This window comes from Pagrus major, chromosome 6, assembly GCF_040436345.1.
Source record: "Pagrus major chromosome 6, Pma_NU_1.0".
NCBI classification, from domain to species: Eukaryota; Metazoa; Chordata; class Actinopteri; order Spariformes; family Sparidae; genus Pagrus; species Pagrus major.
Genome location: NC_133220.1, coordinates 320,001 through 337,500, shown reverse-complemented (window position 1 = coordinate 337,500; position 17,500 = coordinate 320,001). Strand labels below are relative to the sequence as shown.

The 17,500-nt window shown below is 47.1% G+C and overlaps 3 protein-coding genes across 4 annotated transcripts in view; 2 read left to right on the top strand and 1 right to left on the bottom strand.

Annotated features, from left to right (window-relative positions):
* Positions 1–1,550, bottom strand: part of LOC140998896 (E3 ubiquitin-protein ligase makorin-2) — a 10,871-nt gene extending 9,321 nt beyond the window's left edge. Inside the window, exon 1 of the mRNA XM_073469311.1 lies at positions 1,453–1,550. Coding sequence (XP_073325412.1) covers positions 1,453–1,478 — 26 coding nt within the window. The 5' untranslated portion in view covers positions 1,479–1,550. The remainder of the gene's footprint in view (positions 1–1,452) is intronic.
* Positions 1,551–3,275: 1,725 nt separating this feature from the next.
* Positions 3,276–6,336, top strand: LOC140997585 (MKRN2 opposite strand protein-like). Its single transcript, XM_073467533.1, has 4 exons — positions 3,276–3,624; positions 5,242–5,291; positions 5,836–6,004; positions 6,099–6,336. Exons 1-4 carry the CDS (start codon positions 3,422–3,424, stop codon positions 6,334–6,336), a joined length of 660 nt encoding a protein of 219 aa, XP_073323634.1. The 5' UTR covers positions 3,276–3,421.
* A 722-nt stretch (positions 6,337–7,058) lies between these two features.
* Positions 7,059–14,724, top strand: tsen2 (TSEN2 tRNA splicing endonuclease subunit). Of its 2 annotated transcripts, XM_073468527.1 has the most exons (13): positions 7,059–7,133; positions 7,302–7,473; positions 8,873–8,939; positions 9,027–9,066; positions 10,310–10,558; positions 11,058–11,232; positions 11,427–11,501; positions 12,469–12,519; positions 12,665–12,809; positions 12,908–12,944; positions 13,039–13,150; positions 13,225–13,314; positions 13,906–14,724. In XM_073468527.1, exons 2-13 carry the CDS (start codon positions 7,303–7,305, stop codon positions 13,963–13,965), a joined length of 1,272 nt encoding a protein of 423 aa, XP_073324628.1. In that variant the 5' UTR covers positions 7,059–7,133; position 7,302; the 3' UTR covers positions 13,966–14,724. The 2 variants fall into 2 exon arrangements, with proteins under 2 accessions (XP_073324628.1, XP_073324627.1); XM_073468526.1 differs by having other exon boundaries at positions 7,071–7,473.
* The last annotated feature ends 2,776 nt before the right edge of the window (positions 14,725–17,500 follow it).

The window sequence follows — 17,500 nt, the reverse complement described above, 5'->3', positions numbered from 1 at the left end:
TGGACATAGGCCTCGGAAGACGCCGCTGCTCAGGAGGAAACATGTGCAGGCTCGCCTGGCCTTTGCTAGAGGTCATTTGAAGCAAGATCCCAGCTTTTGGTCAACCATCCTGTGGTCTGATGAGACCAAGTTGGAGTTATTTGGCCATATGGATGCTCAATATGTCTGGAGGAAGAAAGGCGAAGCATATAAACCAAAGAACACTGTGCCCACAGTCAAGTACGGTGGTGGAAGCATAATGCTATGGGGATGCTTCTCTTCCAGTGGCACAGGGAACCTAGTCAAGGTCCAAGGAATAATGAAAAAGGAAGATTACATCAGGATCCTTGATGAAAACGTGAAGGAATCTGCTGAGAAACTACAGCTTGGCCACAACTGGACGTACCAGCAAGACAATGATCCCAAACACACTGCCAAGGTAGTGAAGAAATGGTTCAAGGACAATGATGTCAACATCCTAGAATGGCCAAGTCAGAGTCCTGACCTGAATCCCATCGAGAACTTGTGGCATCACTTGAAGACCAGAGTGATGGCTAGGAAACCGACCAACCTGACCCAGCTTGAGGCTTTCGCAAAAGAGGAATGGGCAAACATCCCACAGGAGACATGCAGGAAGCTTGTGGACACATACAAGAATTGTCTCAAAGCAGTCATAAAAAACAAAGGCTATGCTTTTGACTATTAAAGAAAGACATTGGACTAGGGTATGAATAATTTTGAACATGGCATTTTTTGGGAATCCTTGAATAAAATACCCCTGAAATGAAGAATTTCTTGTATTGTGTATTGTTGTCATTCTTTCACTTGTTGGTCACGTATACCTCATAAACAAACTTGGAAAAAATGCAGTCATTTCATCACAAAAATAGAAAATCACAAAAATTAGCAAGGGTATGAATAATTTTGAGGACGACTGTACATACATACATACATACAAACATATACATACATACATACATACAAACATATACATACATACATACATACAAACATATACATACATACATACATACAAACATATACATACATACAAACATATATATGATGTGTAGGTGTTTTTACAGCAGCTCAGTCTGATCATGTGATCACTTCTGTCTGTAGTGAACCGGACTGTCACAGTGTTGGTGTTTCTAATATTTTGTCCACCTCGTCACATGTTGGACATGAAGACATGGAGCAGACAGGGACAGAGGAGACGGATCAGGTAGGTTCAGGTGTGTTAGTCTGAGTTTTACCTTCAAACGAACTCCAGTAACAGCGGAATACAAGCTAACAGCTAGCGGCTAAAAACATTAGCACGAGGCTAACGAGTCCGCCGTGATGTCATTCAGAAACAGAGCGAAAGACTGTCGGACAGACAGACAGGTGACAGACTCACAGACAGACAGGCAGACAGGTGACAGACACACAGACAGACAGGCAGACAGGTGAGAAACAGAGCGACAGACTCACCTGCAGGTCACCTGTTTGGTGCTCATCTTCCTCGCGGAGTTTCTGCTACAACGGCTGCTTCCAAGTTGTCCCGTCGGTGTCCCGTTCAAACACTTCCGACTGACAGCCGCGGTCACAGCAGGAAGGTTCCGGTCACGTTTATCTGACTGGAGGTTACTCAGTACTCGAGTACTTGTCATGGAAGCTCAGTTAAAGAAAGATATTCCCATGGTAACTCTGACGATGTCGTAAAAATCATCATTATCTCTCAGTAATGTTTCATCATTTGTCGGCGGAAATGTGCTTCCATAGATATTTATATATTTATATATTTATATATTTATATATTTATATTTGAACTTTACTTGAGTATTTTCATTTTATGAAGCTTCAAACTTTCAGTAGCGCCGAGATCGAAAAGTGGCCAAAGGTATGTCGATTGCTGCTCAGCGGCATATATCCCTAGACTGGTATACCGATCTCTAGACTGGTATACCGATCCCTAGACTGGTATACCGATCCCTAGACTGGTATACCGATCCCTAGACTGGTATACCGATCCCTAGACTGGTATACCGATCTCTAGACTGGTATACCGATCCCTAGACTGGTATACCGATCCCTAGACTGGTATACCGATCTCTAGACTGGTATACCGATCCCTAGACTGGTATGCTGCTGTTATGCCGCTGGTATTCCACCGACACATGGCGGTATGTGCCGCTTGAGACTGTTAAAGACTGTTATAAACTACTCAAAGTTAATGACAGAGCTAGCCTCAGCTAACATGACTAATGCTAGCCCAGCCACTGTAGCCAGTCTGACTAATCAATAACAGAAACTTTGAGCCAACCAACCAAACAATACTTACTGACAGGTTTTCCTTAATAGGAGAAGACAATAATACATTACTTCATATAAAATCTACGTCGCGAAACATTAACCATTGTGGCATTTTATGTATCATGTCATCGGCTTATTCCGGTCATTCAAAGCACAGTGAACATGATACAGAAAATGCCACAATGGTTAATGTTCCGCTCCGTGACTCCAAACCTTTACTTGATCACAGAGGTAACGGTTGTACTTTTTACTCCATTACAGCTTCAGTTACTAGTTTTCAAAGTGAAGGCTGAATGTTCCTGTTTGGTTCTGCTGCTTATTAAGATCAGACTGTCTGCACACCTGAGCTGACACACACACACACACACACACACACAGACACACACACACACACACAGACACACACACACACACACACACACACACACACACACACACGTGAGATGTTTGCTGAGCCAATCACATCACAGAGCCTTTAAAGTCTTGTGTTCTGAAGGTAACTGTGTTTTGGAGGAAACACTCATTAGTTTGTTTTCATGTGATTACAGAATTATAATTGTGTTTTATTTTGAAGGCCAGAAGTTTCACAGTTTGTTTTTATTCTTACAGATTTCTCTGCTGATTTTTCTTCTACACAGAGGTTTGTGTTTCTCGCTTTGATTAATTAATTTTAGGTTTTCTGTCCGTCATTTCTTCTGTTTACTCGAAGCGACACTGACACTGCTGTCCAAAGGTCACCTGTTCAGACTGAAGCAGGAACAGGTGAGCCGGGTCACATGGCTGTCTGTCTCACAACACCTGGAACCTGATAGGCCGGAGCCGCGCAGTGATGTTATCTGATAGGCTGTTACCTAGCAACCAGGTGTGTCACAGAGGAGGGGAGAAGAAGAAAACAAGTCAAAGGAGAGCAAAAAGAAGAGAAAGAGAAGATCTGAGGAGAAAAGGAGGAGCTGAGGAGTAAGAAGAGGAGTAAACAGAGGATCTGGAGTTAAAGGAGCAGTGAAGCGTAAAAATGGGAGCAACAGGAGGAGTTGAGGAGTAAAGGGAAGACTAGAGGAGTCTAAGGAGAACAGGAAGAGAAATAAACAAAGTCCCAGAGGAGTAAGAAGAGGACTGGAGGAACGACAGGAGGAGCTGAGGAGTAAGAATGGATCGCAGTGTGATCCGACTGACTCACTGTCAGAAGGAGATCTTCTGTTTCTCAGTGCCAGAGGAGTGTCCGAGCTGTGGGGAGGAGCTGAGGGGGAGCAGACTGCAGGAGGCGCCGGTCAGCCTCCCCTCGCCCCTCACCAACGGACACAAGAGCTCCTGCTGCCTGCTGGTCGCACCTGCACACGACAACCTCAGCAGGTAGATACACACAGGTACACACACACTACAGGTAGATACACACAGGTACACACACACACACACACACACTACAGGTAGATACACACAGGTACATACACACTACAGGTAGATACACACAGGTACACACACACTACAGGTAGATACACACAGGTACATACACACTACAGGTAGATACACACAGGTACATACACACTACAGGTAGATACACACTGACACACACACACACACACACACACACACACTACAAGTAGATACACACAGGTGCGCACACACACACACACACACACACACACACACTACAGGTAGATACACACAGGTACACACACTACAGGTAGATACACACAGATACACACACTACAGGTAGATACACACAGGTACACACACTACAGGTAGATACACACAGATACACACACTACAGGTAGATACACACAGATACACACACACTACAGGTAGATACACAGATACACACACACTACAGGTAGAAACACACACACTACAGGTAGAAACACACAGGTACACACATACTACAGGTAGATACACACAGATACACACACACACTACAGGTAGATACACACAGGTACACACATACTACAGGTAGATACACACAGGTACACACACACACTACAGGTAGATACACACAGGTACACACATACTACAGGTAGATACACACAGGTACACACACTACAGGTAGATACACACAGGTACACACACTACAGGTAGATACACACAGATACACACACACTACAGGTAGATACACAGATACACACACACTACAGGTAGATACACACAGGTACACACACACTACAGGTAGAAACACACACACTACAGGTAGAAACACACAGGTACACACATACTACAGGTAGATACACACAGATACACACACACACTACAGGTAGAAACACACAGGTACACACATACTACAGGTAGATACACACAGATACACACACACACTACAGGTAGAAACACACAGGTACACACATACTACAGGTAGATACACACAGATACACACACACTACAGGTAGATACACACAGGTACACACACTGCAGGTAGATACACACAGGTACACACACTGCAGGTAGATACACAGGTACACACACACACACACACTACAGGTAGATACACACAGGTACATACACACTACAGGTAGATACACACAGGTACACACACACACACACACACACACACACACTACAGGTAGATACACACAGGTACATACACACTACAGGTAGATACACACAGGTACACACACACACACACGCACACACTACAGGTAGATACACACAGGTACACACACTACAGGTAGATACACACAGGTACACACACTACAGGTAGATACACTCAGGTACACACACACACACACACACACACACACACTACAGGTAGATACACTCAGGTACACACACACGCACACACTACAGGTAGATACACACAGGTACACACACTACAGGTAGATACACTCAGGTACACACACACACACACACACACACACACACTACAGGTAGATACACTCAGGTACACACACACGCACACACTACAGGTAGATACACAGTGTTCTAACCCAGTCCATACCAGTTGAGACCAGTCTAACCAGTGTGTGCCGGCTGTGTCTTCCTCAGAGACTTCGATGGGACGTCAGATCTTCACACTGGCATCTCAAACACTGCAGGTAGGACTCAGACTGTCTGCTGACAATCCCACAATGCACTGCGTCACCTGTTCTACCTGTTGTCACTGAAGACACAACATGGTGATGACTGCTCACCCTTGTGGTCATACAGTGTTGTTTCTGCTGAGGACAGAAACCACACTGCATGTTTTTGATTGACATTAGCGATACAGCTAACTTAATGCTACATTAGCAGAGGATTGGCTGGAGCTAACAACAAGCTGCTAACATCAGTCCACCACCTCATTGTCACCATGTCATCATCTCTGTGATGTTCATATTCCCCTTCAGGATGAACTGACTTTTCATCTAGCGCCATCATCAGGTCAACATGTCCATGTGTCCAAATATCTGCAGAACTGATGACATCATCAGCCTCAACCGGACTCAACCGGCCTCAAATTGTACTGCTATACATCAGCACGTTAGCATTGTCTTTGTGAACATGTTGATGTTAGCATTTAGCTCAATGTACAGACAGAGCAGACTCAACATTGGACATAGTCTGAAGTGTGTGTGTGTGTGTGTGTGTGTGTGTGTGTAGGAGTTGTGTATAACTACACTCGTGGTGGAGTTTGTAGAGATCAGAGTGGGTGGGAGCGCTGCGTCAGTGTTCCTCTGGTCCGCCCCGACATGTTCCACCTGCTGGCTCAGTGGGACCAGTACCTGGAGCGCTTCTCTAACGGGTCCATGTGGGACCCCGCCTGGCACAGGTACACCTCACACCTGGCACAGGTACACCTCCCAACTGTCATTCTGTCTTATCTCTCTCTTTCTGTGTCCACCTGTCTCACCTGTGTGTCTCAGGTTCCATGAGGACGACCATAACTGCTTCAGTTTCTGTCTTCAGTTCATTAACAGCGTCCTGGCAGCTGAGGGGCGGAGCTCTCTGAGCAGAGAGACCTTCACTCACAGCTTCATCCTGCCGAGGATGAGGAGGGTCTCCAAATACACCACGTTGTACCAACACATCCAGAGACACCAGTACTACATGGTGGACAGACAGGAGGACGCACCTGTTAAACCAGTCAGCTCTGGTTCATAGAGATTTAAATGAGTCTCAGTTACCATGGAAACTGATCCTCCAGACTTCACTCATCATCCTGTGACACTCTGATTATCGTAAACAGCTTCTCTGTTACAGCCTGCAAACACAATGAGAACCACCAGCACATCACACACTGAACGTCTGTCAGGTGAGACGGGTGAGACAGCTGAGACGGGTGAGACAGCTGAGACGGGTAACAATAAGGTCAGTGTTGATCACTGATATCAACAATAATAATAATAATACGCGGTCAGAGAAGAGACTGAGAGCTCGTCTGTATGTGAATGTGTCGATGTACTGAATATTTCACGTGTTGTGTTTTTGTCTGTGTGAAATCACAATAAAATCTCCTCCATCATCAGTTTAGAGCTGTGATGTCATCAGTCAGCTGACACCAGTGGTGAAAAGAAAAAAAACATTTATTGTACTTGAGTACAGATTTGAGGTACTTTTACTCCACTTCATCTCAGAGGGAAGTATTTGTACTTCAAGAGACTATCAATAAATAATTAATTAGTATTATTAATATTAACTCACCTTTACTGTCTCTGCTCTAAACTACACTGCAACAAGTGGTTTCTTTCAAATAGCAACACTCAGATATGCAGTTTATGTGACATACATTATATTTTCTGACATCTGTGGCGTCCGGCCTGAAGGAGGAACTGAGAGGAGACCGACAGTTCCAGCCGGACACAGATTCAAAGACACCGCTGCGTCCGACAGCGAAACAAATCCGACCAGAGGGTTTGAATGGAAGCGACAAACTGTTGACAAGCTAACAGGCTAACAAGGTAACATAGAGCAGAGGGTAACCTAATGAGCTAAACTGCTAACAGGCTAATATCATAACATGCTAGCAGTTAGCAGTGTCTCCCGCTAGCTCCTCAGCAGCAGAATTATCAACACAGACCGGAACCAGCTCTCACCCAGTCTGACCCGGTCTGACACGGTCCCGACAGCATGCAGGCGGAGTTTCGGGCTCCACGGAGACGCGCCCGGGTCCAGGAGGAGTACGAGGCTCCGCTGCCGGTGAGCCGAGACCCGGAGGAGAGGAGCTACTACAGGGCGCAGCTCATCCACCAACACGTGCTTGTCTGCCATCCGGACCACATCCAGAAGATCCATAACCAGGTCAGAGTGAGTCCACATCCTCTAAAACCAGGTCCGAGTGAGTCCACATCCTCTTAAACCAGGTCCGAGTGAGTCCACATCCTCATAAACCAGGTCCGAGTGAGTCCACATCCTCTAAAACCAGGTCCGAGTGAGTCCACATCCTCTTAAACCAGGTCCGAGTTAGTCCACATCTTCTTAAACCAGGTCCGAGTGAGTCCACATCCTCTTAAACCAGGTCCGAGTGAGTCCACATCCTCTTAAACCAGGTCCGAGTTAGTCCACATCCTCATAAACCAGGTCCGAGTGAGTCCACATCCTCTAAAACCAGGTCCAAGTGAGTCCACATCCTCTAAAACCAGGTCCAAGTGAGTCCACATCCTCATAAACCAGGTCCGAGTGAGTCCACATCCTCATAAACCAGGTCCGAGTGAGTCCACATCCTCTTAAACCAGGTCCGAGTGAGTCCACATCCTCTAAAACCAGGTCCGAGTGAGTCCACATCCTCTAAAACCAGGTCCGAGGGAGTCCACATCCTCTAAAACCAGGTCCGAGTGAGTCCACATCCTCTAAAACCAGGTCCGAGTGAGTCCACATCCTCATAAACCAGGTCCGAGTGAGTCCACATCCTCTAAAACCAGGTCCGAGTGAGTCCACATCCTCTTAAACCAGGTCCGAGTTAGTCCACATCTTCTTAAACCAGGTCCGAGTGAGTCCACATCCTCTTAAACCAGGTCCGAGTGAGTCCACATCCTCTTAAACCAGGTCCGAGTTAGTCCACATCCTCATAAACCAGGTCCGAGTGAGTCCACATCCTCTAAAACCAGGTCCAAGTGAGTCCACATCCTCTAAAACCAGGTCCAAGTGAGTCCACATCCTCATAAACCAGGTCCGAGTGAGTCCACATCCTCATAAACCAGGTCCGAGTGAGTCCACATCCTCTTAAACCAGGTCCGAGTTAGTCCACATCCTCATAAACCAGGTCCGAGTGAGTCCACATCCTCTAAAACCAGGTCCAAGTGAGTCCACATCCTCTAAAACCAGGTCCGAGTGAGTCCACATCCTCATAAACCAGGTCCGAGTGAGTCCACATCCTCATAAACCAGGTCCGAGTGAGTCCACATCCTCATAAACCAGGTCCGAGTGAGTCCACATCCTCTTAAACCAGGTCCGAGTGAGTCCACATCCTCATAAACCAGGTCCGAGTTAGTCCACATCCTCATAAACCAGGTCCGAGTGAGTCCACATCCTCTAAAACCAGGTCCAAGTGAGTCCACATCCTCTAAAACCAGGTCCGAGTGAGTCCACACCCTCTTAAACCAGGTCCGAGTGAGTCCACATCCTCTCAGGTGAGGGTCCCACAGGTGTCCCTCTCTGGTGGTCCAGGTACCTGGTCTGAGCAGGTTCTGTCTTGTTTCAGGGTTACTTTGGTAAAGGCATCCTATCCAGAGCCAGACCGGACCACAGCATCTCTGACCAATGGGAGCGTGAGTTTACACCCACACTGTGACATCATCATCTGTGTGGTCCAATCAGTGCTCTCCCTGCAGTCAGCTGGTCTCTCTCTGTTACAGAACATGAAGGTTTGTTTCTACCCGTCATCTCACAGGCCAGGTCAGTGACATCACATCCTGTCAGATCAAACAGTGACATCACATCCTGTCAGATCAAACAGTGACATCACATCCTGTCAGATCAAACAGATCTCCTCTCCCCTCTCCTCTTCTCCCCTCTCCTCTTCTCTCCTCCTCCTCTGTCCTCTGTCCTCTGTCCTCTGTCCTCCTCTCCTCTGTCCTCTGTCCTCTGTCCTCCTCTCCTCCTCCTCTCTCCTCTGTCCTCTGTCCTCCTCTCCTCCTCCTCTCTCCTCTGTCCTCTGTCCTCTGTCCTCCTCTCCTCCTCCTCTCTCCTCTGTCCTCTGTCCTCCTCTCCTCCTCCTCTCTCCTCTGTCCTCTGTCCTCCTCTCCTCTGTCCTCTGTCCTCTGTCCTCCTCTCCTCCTCCTCTCTCCTCTGTCCTCCTCTCCCCTCTCCTCTTCTCTCCTCTCCTCTGTCCTCTGTCCTCTGTCCTCCTCTCCTCCTCCTCTCTCCTCTGTCCTCTGTCCTCCTCTCCTCCTCCTCCTCCTCTGTCCTCTGTCCTCTGTCCTCCTCTCCTCCTCCTCCTTCTCTGTCCTCTGTCCTCCTCTCCTCTGTCCTCTGTCCTCTGTCCTCCTCTCCTCCTCCTCTCTCCTCTGTCCTCTGTCCTCTGTCCTCCTCTCCTCCTCCTCTGTCCTCTGTCCTCTGTCCTCCTCTCCTCTGTCCTCTGTCCTCTGTCCTCCTCTCCTCCTCCTCTGTCCTCTGTCCTCTGTCCTCCTCTCCTCTGTCCTCTGTCCTCCTCTCCTCCTCCTCTGTCCTCTGTCCTCTGTCCTCCTCTCCTCTGTCCTCTGTCCTCCTCTCCTCCTCCTCTCTCCTCTGTCCTCTGTCCTCTGTCCTCCTCTCCTCCTCCTCTCTCCTCTCTCCTCTGTCCTCTGTCCTCCTCTCCTCCTCCTCTCTCCTCTGTCATCTGTCCTCCTCTCCTCCTCCTCTCTCCTCTGTCCTCTGTCCTCCTCTCCTCTGTCCTCTGTCCTCTGTCCTCCTCTCCTCTGTCCTCTGTCCTCTGTCCTCCTCTCCTCCTCCTCTCTCCTCTGTCCTCTGTCCTCTGTCCTCCTCTCCTCTGTCCTCTGTCCTCCTCTCCTCCTCCTCTCTCCTCTGTCCTCTGTCCTCCTCTCCTCCTCCTCTCTCCTCTGTCCTCCTCTCCTCCTCCTCTGTCCTCTGTCCTCTGTCCTCCTCTCCTCTGTCCTCTGTCCTCTGTCCTCTGTCCTCCTCTCCTCTCCTCCTCCTGCAGGTATGAGGAGCTGCTCAGGTGGGTGAGTTCAGCTCTCTCTGCTCAGGGATTGGATGAAGAGGCTGTCAGTCAGACGCTGCTCAGACTGTCTCAGCCAGTAGAGATGGAGGAAGTGAGGCGAGAAGGGGGAGGGGGGGAGGATGGGGAGGAGGAGGAGGAGGGGCCAGGACCAGAGGGCGGAGTCTGTCCCCCCACCGTGAAGCTGCGTCGGGGGTCGGGGGTGGAGCCGGAGGCCAAGAGGAGCTGCAGGTAGAGTCACCAGGGTCCCCTGAAGAACGAGACGATTTAAGGATCTCACTGTGAAACCTTCAGTTTGTAGATTAAAGGCTCACTTCACTTTTTTATGGGAAAGTGTTTTCCTTTATTTCCCGGCTGTAATATCACTATCACTGTTTTATTTCACAGGTAGATATTTGTTCTGGATTGACTTGAGGTTTTCTACCTGTGTGATACCTGTTGAGCCTGTTTTTCATTGTTACAGGACATTTGCTTTGTCTCAGAGTAGATGATGTCATCTTGTGACACAATGTTAGTCTCAGTGTCTCAGTATACGTATATTATCTGACAATGACAAGTCCTCTGAAGTGATCTCTGACTGTTGGAGGTGTCTTTAAACATGAGACAGAGTCTCTGTCCCTCACACAGATTTCATGGCTTTAGTTTAGTGTGAAAAAGAAGAAATCTGTTGGAAGTGTCCTTTTAAACATGAAACAAACACTTGACTGTGATCTTTGTTTGAACTTTTCAGGTTGGACCTGAACCCTGAACACCACCCAGATCCCAGCTCAGACCAGGACTCTGACTCCGGCCCCGATCCAGATCCAGATCCAGATCCTGATCCCGACACTGATTCTGACCCTGGTCCAGATCCTGATCCTGTGACTCCAGGTCCTGGTTTTGTCCTGGTGGTCTCAGACAGTGAGGTGAGTCTTCTTCTCTATGATAACTGAGTACATTCACTCTCTGACAGCTGTGGTTGCTTTACAGGTGAAGATATTTTATCAGTTAAGACATCTGAACAGAAATAGATTCAGATTTTATAAGTGATTTACTGTGTGTCTGTCTGTCTGTCTGTCTGTCTGTCTGTCTGTCTGTCTGTCTGTCTGTCTGTCTGCAGGTGTGTGTGGGGCACAGGGAGGTCCGGCGGTCTCCGCTCGCTCTCACAGAGGACCTGCAGCTCAGTCTGGAGGAGGTAAAAACACCAACACACACGTTGGAATCAGTTATACTTTCTACCTCTAGACACTACATTACCCATTAGCCTCAGCTGATGTTGCCATGGAGACAAAGCCAGAATCAGAAAGTTAAGTGTGGTCAGAATCTGAAACCCTGTTCACATTAATATCAGTCCGAGTGACCACCTGTGATGTGATGTCTCTTCCTGCTCTACATGAAACAAACCCGTCCATCACTGAGACAAACAGACTCCATGTTTCTGCTCAAAGACAGAAAGAAGTTCATGCAGAACATTTGCTGAATTTACAAGAAGGAACAAATAAGTCAGAATCAGTCAGAGACAGAGATTCACACAGTTTATAAAGTGTCTCCAACTCAACAACTCACTAAACTGACACATTTGTTAAGGGAGTCTGGGGACAAAGAAGTCGCCTATACTGGTTACTGTTCAGTGTATCTGTAAAATGTGACATGTTTAGATCAATAAAATGTTTCTTCTTTCATAAATTGAGTGTAAATGGTGAAATCAGTGTAAACAGTGTGTTCAAACAGCTGCTAAATGTTGGCAGGTCAGACTTTAGCACTTTAGACACAGAAGCAGACAGGCTGGTGCAGCCATGCTGCCACAAACTGACACTTTTTACAAGGAAACACACAACTTACTGTTTTCATTTAATGCTGAATTTACAAGAAGGAGACAAAGATTCAGAATCTGTCAGAGACAGAGTTTCACTACGTTATAAAGTTTGTTTTAACTCAACAACTCTTTAAATCACTACATTTGTTAATGGAGTCTGGTGATGTTGTGGTGACTAGTTCAGTGGTTGGATCAGTTAAACAGACACTGACAGGTTAACAAACATGTCATTACATCACAGTGAAGCACCTGCAGTCAGACAGTTTGTCCGTCTGTTGTTGTGTCTTCTGTCAACTTCAACTGCCCCACTGTTTCTAACATGTCAGTCACACCTGTCTGTCTACAGGCCTTCTTTCTGGTCTACAGTCTGGGCTGCCTGTCTGTCTACCTGCACCAGGTAACTAAAGATGTATTACTTTTTATTGTTGTTATAAAATCACCTGTAATTAAAGCTGACAAATTTGTTTAAAATACCAAATAAATAAATGAAATAAAACGTCCTGTGAGTGACCTCATCCATGTCCTCTCCTGTGATTGGTCAGGAGCCCCTGTCAATCATCCAGCTGTGGAGGAAGTTTCGGTCGCTGCGGCCCGACTTCGTCAGCTCCTTCGCAGCCTATCAGCACTGTCGGAGCAGGGGGTGGGTCCCTAAAGAGGGGGGCGGGGCCAAGTACGGCGTCGACTTCAGTAAGACACAAACACAGAACCACAGACACACACACCCACACACAGAAACGTGATAAACCATCAGTGTGTGATCGTCTCACCTCTCTGTGTGTTTACAGTGTTGTACAGGAAAGGACCGCCTTTCTACCACGCCAGGTAACATACACGCACACACACACACACACACACACACACACACACACAACACCTGTCATCAGTGTCTCAGATTGTCCCTCTCCTCTTCCTGTAGTTATTCGGTGGTTGTTGAGCGTGTTGATGGTGCGTTCAGGGGCTCAGGGTTGCGTCGGTTTTCGTGGCGCTCTCTGGCGGCTCTCAGCAGGATCACCTCCAACGTTTCCAAGGTAACGAGGCGGAGTCAGACTCCATTGTCTCAGAACAGATTAACACAATTCAACTCACCGTGTTTGTTTTACAGGAGCTGATGATGTGTTACATCATCTATCCTGCTGACCTATCAGAGGCTGAGCTCGACTCACCTGTCTGTCTGAGCAGGCTGAAGGTTCAGGTGACAAAGAGAGTGTGTGTGCGTGTGTGTGTGTGTGTGTGTGCGCGTGCGCACGTGTGTGTGTGCGTGCGTGTGTGCGTGCGTGTGTGCGTGCGTGCGTGTGTGTGCGCGTGTGTGTGTGCGGTGGGGTCGGAATCACTGAGTCAACTGATTGTTTAGTCGACAGAAAAATAATCTTAAGTATTTTGATAATTGGAGAAACAAGGGGTATTCAGTTGGTCACAGTCTGACACTAAATCCTACACACTGGACCTTTAATGGAAATAATCAGCACATGAACTGATGATAAAATAATCGTTAACATAAAATTGTAATTATGTAATTGAACATAAAACAGTGAAAACTGACGACTTCAAACTTTTGTCCAAAACCCGAAAACATTCAGTTTACTGACTGTAAACGTGACACAGCTGATGAATTAATATTAAATATGAATTATTAATTAATATAATATGATTAATATTCTGTTGTTCAGCTCTAAATAAACTGTTTAATTTGTAGAAATAAGTCGTGATCAGATCTTTCATTTGTTCCTGTAGATATTACCGTGTTAATAAAGTTTAATTAAACAACAGATGTTTCTGTCAACAGGAAGTGATCGTCAGCAGGTGGGTTTCCTCCAGAGAGCGAGCCGAGCAGGACGACATGTGATTGGCCGACAGCAGCCCTCAGAAACTGATAATGTCACAAAGACAGCGGTGGAGGCTCAAATCATTTTTCCTGAAAGTTTCAGAAACATGAAGACAATATGGCTGTCTGACTGAGCGTCCCTGAACGCAGCAGCTGGTTGGCTTCAGTCAGTGAACGTCACGTTTGTTCCTGTTTATTTTATAATTACATCGTGTGGCCGAACCTGCAGCTTCACAGCTTCACAGCTTCACAGCTTCAGCTCGTCGATGATCTGCTCTGCTGCAGCAGACAGAAGCTGGTGAACACACTGGACTGAGATTCATGAGGCGACACAAACATGATGAACACATGAATCATCATGTTGATCTGTGACGGACATCTGAAAGACAGCGATGGAGGAGAACATCATTTTTCATGAAAGTTTCAGAAACAAGAAGACAACATGGCCGTCTGTGAACACACCTGAAATGTGTTTAAATTTGTTTGTTTCTGCTGAAAACGAGCGTTGTCATCAACAGGTGATGTCATCAGCTTTTAGAGAGCATCATTAAAGGCAGCCAATCAGCTGTTGTGCATGTTGTTGCTCTGTAGGTGAGACCCAACAGCTGTTTGCTGTGACCTCTGACCTCATGCTGAGTGTCTGAAGGACAAAGTGTGAAACAGACGTTTACATCAACAGAATAGTTCTGAAATAAAATGAAATACAAGAAATAAAACACGATGAGACCGAAGACATCGACGAGCAGCTTTAATCTCTAAATAAAGAGAATATAAACAACAGTTGTTATAAAATCTGTCTCTCTCTCTGTCTCTCTGTGTCTCTCTGTCTCTCTCTCTGTCTCTCTCTCTGTCTGTCTCTCTCTGTGTCTCTCTCTGTCTGTCTCTCTCTGTGTCTCTCTCTCTGTCTCTCTCTCTGTCTCTCTCTGTCTGTCTCTCTCTCTGTCTCTCTGTCTCTCTCTCTCTGTCTCTCTGTCTGTCTCTCTGTGTCTCTCTCTCTGTCTCTCTGTGTCTCTCTCTCTGTCTCTCTCTCTGTCTCTCTCTCTGTGTCTCTCTGTCTCTGTCTCTCTCTCTGTGTCTGTCTCTCTCTCTGTCTCTCTCTGTCTGTCTCTCTCTGTCTCTCTCTCTGTCTCTCTGTCTCTCTCTCTGTCTGTCTCTCTCTGTGTCTCTCTGTCTCTGTCTCTCTCTCTGTGTCTCTCTCTCTGTCTCTCTCTCTGTCTCTCTCTGTCTCTCTCTCTGTCTCTCTGTCTCTCTCTCTCTGTCTCTCTGTCTGTCTCTCTGTGTCTCTCTCTCTGTCTCTCTGTGTCTCTCTCTGTGTCTCTCTCTCTGTCTCTCTGTCTCTCTCTCTCTGTCTCTCTGTCTGTCTCTCTGTGTCTCTCTCTCTGTCTCTCTGTGTCTCTCTCTGTGTCTCTCTCTCTGTCTCTCTGTCTCTCTGTGTCTCTCTCTGTGTCTCTCTCTGTCTTTGTCTCAAGTTCAATTCAAATTCAAATTCGCTTTATTGGCATGAAAGTTTTAACAACAATGTTGCCAAAGCATCAATCAATGAACAGAACAAAACAAATATATATATATTTATATACAACTAAAAGAAAGAAAAGAAAAGAAAGAAAAAAAGTATATATACATTTATATAGTATACCCTGTGTGTGTGTGTGTCTCTAGTCTCATGGCAGTGTTACATATTGTGCAGTTAACTTGATAAATTGTGGATCTTCTCCCAGACAGACTTTTAACAGTTCATCATGTTTTCCCTGATATGATGGATCTGCTGCAGTGATCTGCTGTAGGAAACCTCTCTCAGTTTGGTACAGGGGGCAGGAGAGGAGGAAACCTCTCTCTCAGTTTGGTACAGGGGGCAGGAGAGGAGGAAACCTCTCTCAGTTTGGTACAGGGGGCAGGAGAGGAGGAAACCCCTCTCTCAGTTTGGTACAGGGGGCAGGAGAGGAGGAAACCTCTCTCTCAGTTTGGTACAGGGGGCAGGAGAGGAGGAAACCTCTCTCAGTTTGGTACAGGGGGCAGGAGAGGAGGAAACCTCTCTCAGTTTGGTACAGGGGGCAGGAGAGGAGGAAACCTCTCTCAGTTTGGTACAGGGGGCAGGAGAGGAGGAAACCCCTCTCTCAGTTTGGTACAGGGGGCAGGAGAGGAGGAAACCTCTCTCTCAGTTTGGTACAGGGGGCAGGAGAGGAGGAAACCTCTCTCAGTTTGGTACAGGGGGCAGGAGAGGAGGAAACCTCTCTCTCAGTTTGGTACAGGGGGCAGGAGAGGAGGAAACCTCTCTCTCAGTTTGGTACAGGGGGCAGGAGAGGAGGAAACCTCTCTCTCAGTTTGGTACAGGGGGCAGGAGAGGAGGAAACCTCTCTCAGTTTGGTACAGGGGGCAGGAGAGGAGGAAACCTCTCTCTCAGTTTGGTACAGGGGGCAGGAGAGGAGGAAACCTCTCTCAGTTTGGTACAGGGGGCAGGAGAGGAGGAAACCTCTCTCAGTTTGGTACAGGGGGCAGGAGAGGAGGAAACCTCTCTCTCAGTTTGGTACAGGGGGCAGGAGAGGAGGAAACCTCTCTCAGTTTGGTACAGGGGGCAGGAGAGGAGGAAACCTCTCTCAGTTTGGTTCAGGGGGCAGGAGAGGAGGAAACCTCTCTCTCAGTTTGGTACAGGGGGCAGGAGAGGAGGAAACCTCTCTCAGTTTGGTACAGGGGGCAGGAGAGGAGGAAACGGGCCTCAGTCTCTGTTTCTCCTGAAGAGCCGTGTTCACAGACTCTTAGTTCTCTGGGCTTCCACTCTTTCTTATGCCGACCTGTTTCAGCCTGTAGCTGATGGTCGGTGAGTCTGTACATCGTTAGTGTTCGTCTTTGTTTGGGGTGATGTTGCTGATCAGATATTGTGCTGGAGAATACTCTCTATCCAGTGAGCGACAGCATTACAATTTATTGATGGATTTGATCTCATTCTTCCAAATGTCAATGTAAGTCTTTGTATTCTCTGTCTGTAGACAGCAGGTGAGTTTTGGAGAGAGTCTGGAGGTCTTGGGTTTTGAGGTGGCAGGTTTCTCTGGTGTTTCTCAGAGGGTCTGTCTCTGGACAGGCTGTTACTGAGAAAGGCTCTGTGGTGATAGGAAGCAGGATCAGCTTGTGCTGAGTGAACCTGGAACTTCATTGACCTTCTGATCATGTGTAGAGAGAGAGGGAAGTGTCCCAGCTCTGCTCTACATGCACGGGTTGGACAGTTTCTGTGGACCTTGAGGATTTCCTTGCAGAACTGAAGGTTGAGTTTCTCTGTGGGTGTTGTGTCCCATGAGGTGCCTCTGGGTCATTAGAGGGCCCCACACTTCACTTCCATACATGAGGATGGGTTTTATTACACTGTTCAATAGTTTTAGCCAAACTGTAACTGGAGGATTGAATGTATATAGTGAGCTGTTGATGCTGTAGTCGTGCCTTTTCTGTGAGGGAGTGTGTTGCCTTGTCCAGGCTGCTGATGAGCTGATGATGATGCCCAGATCATTATACTCCATTGTGCTGAAGTGTGGTCCCTCCTACCCTGAAAACATGTTTGGACTCCTGT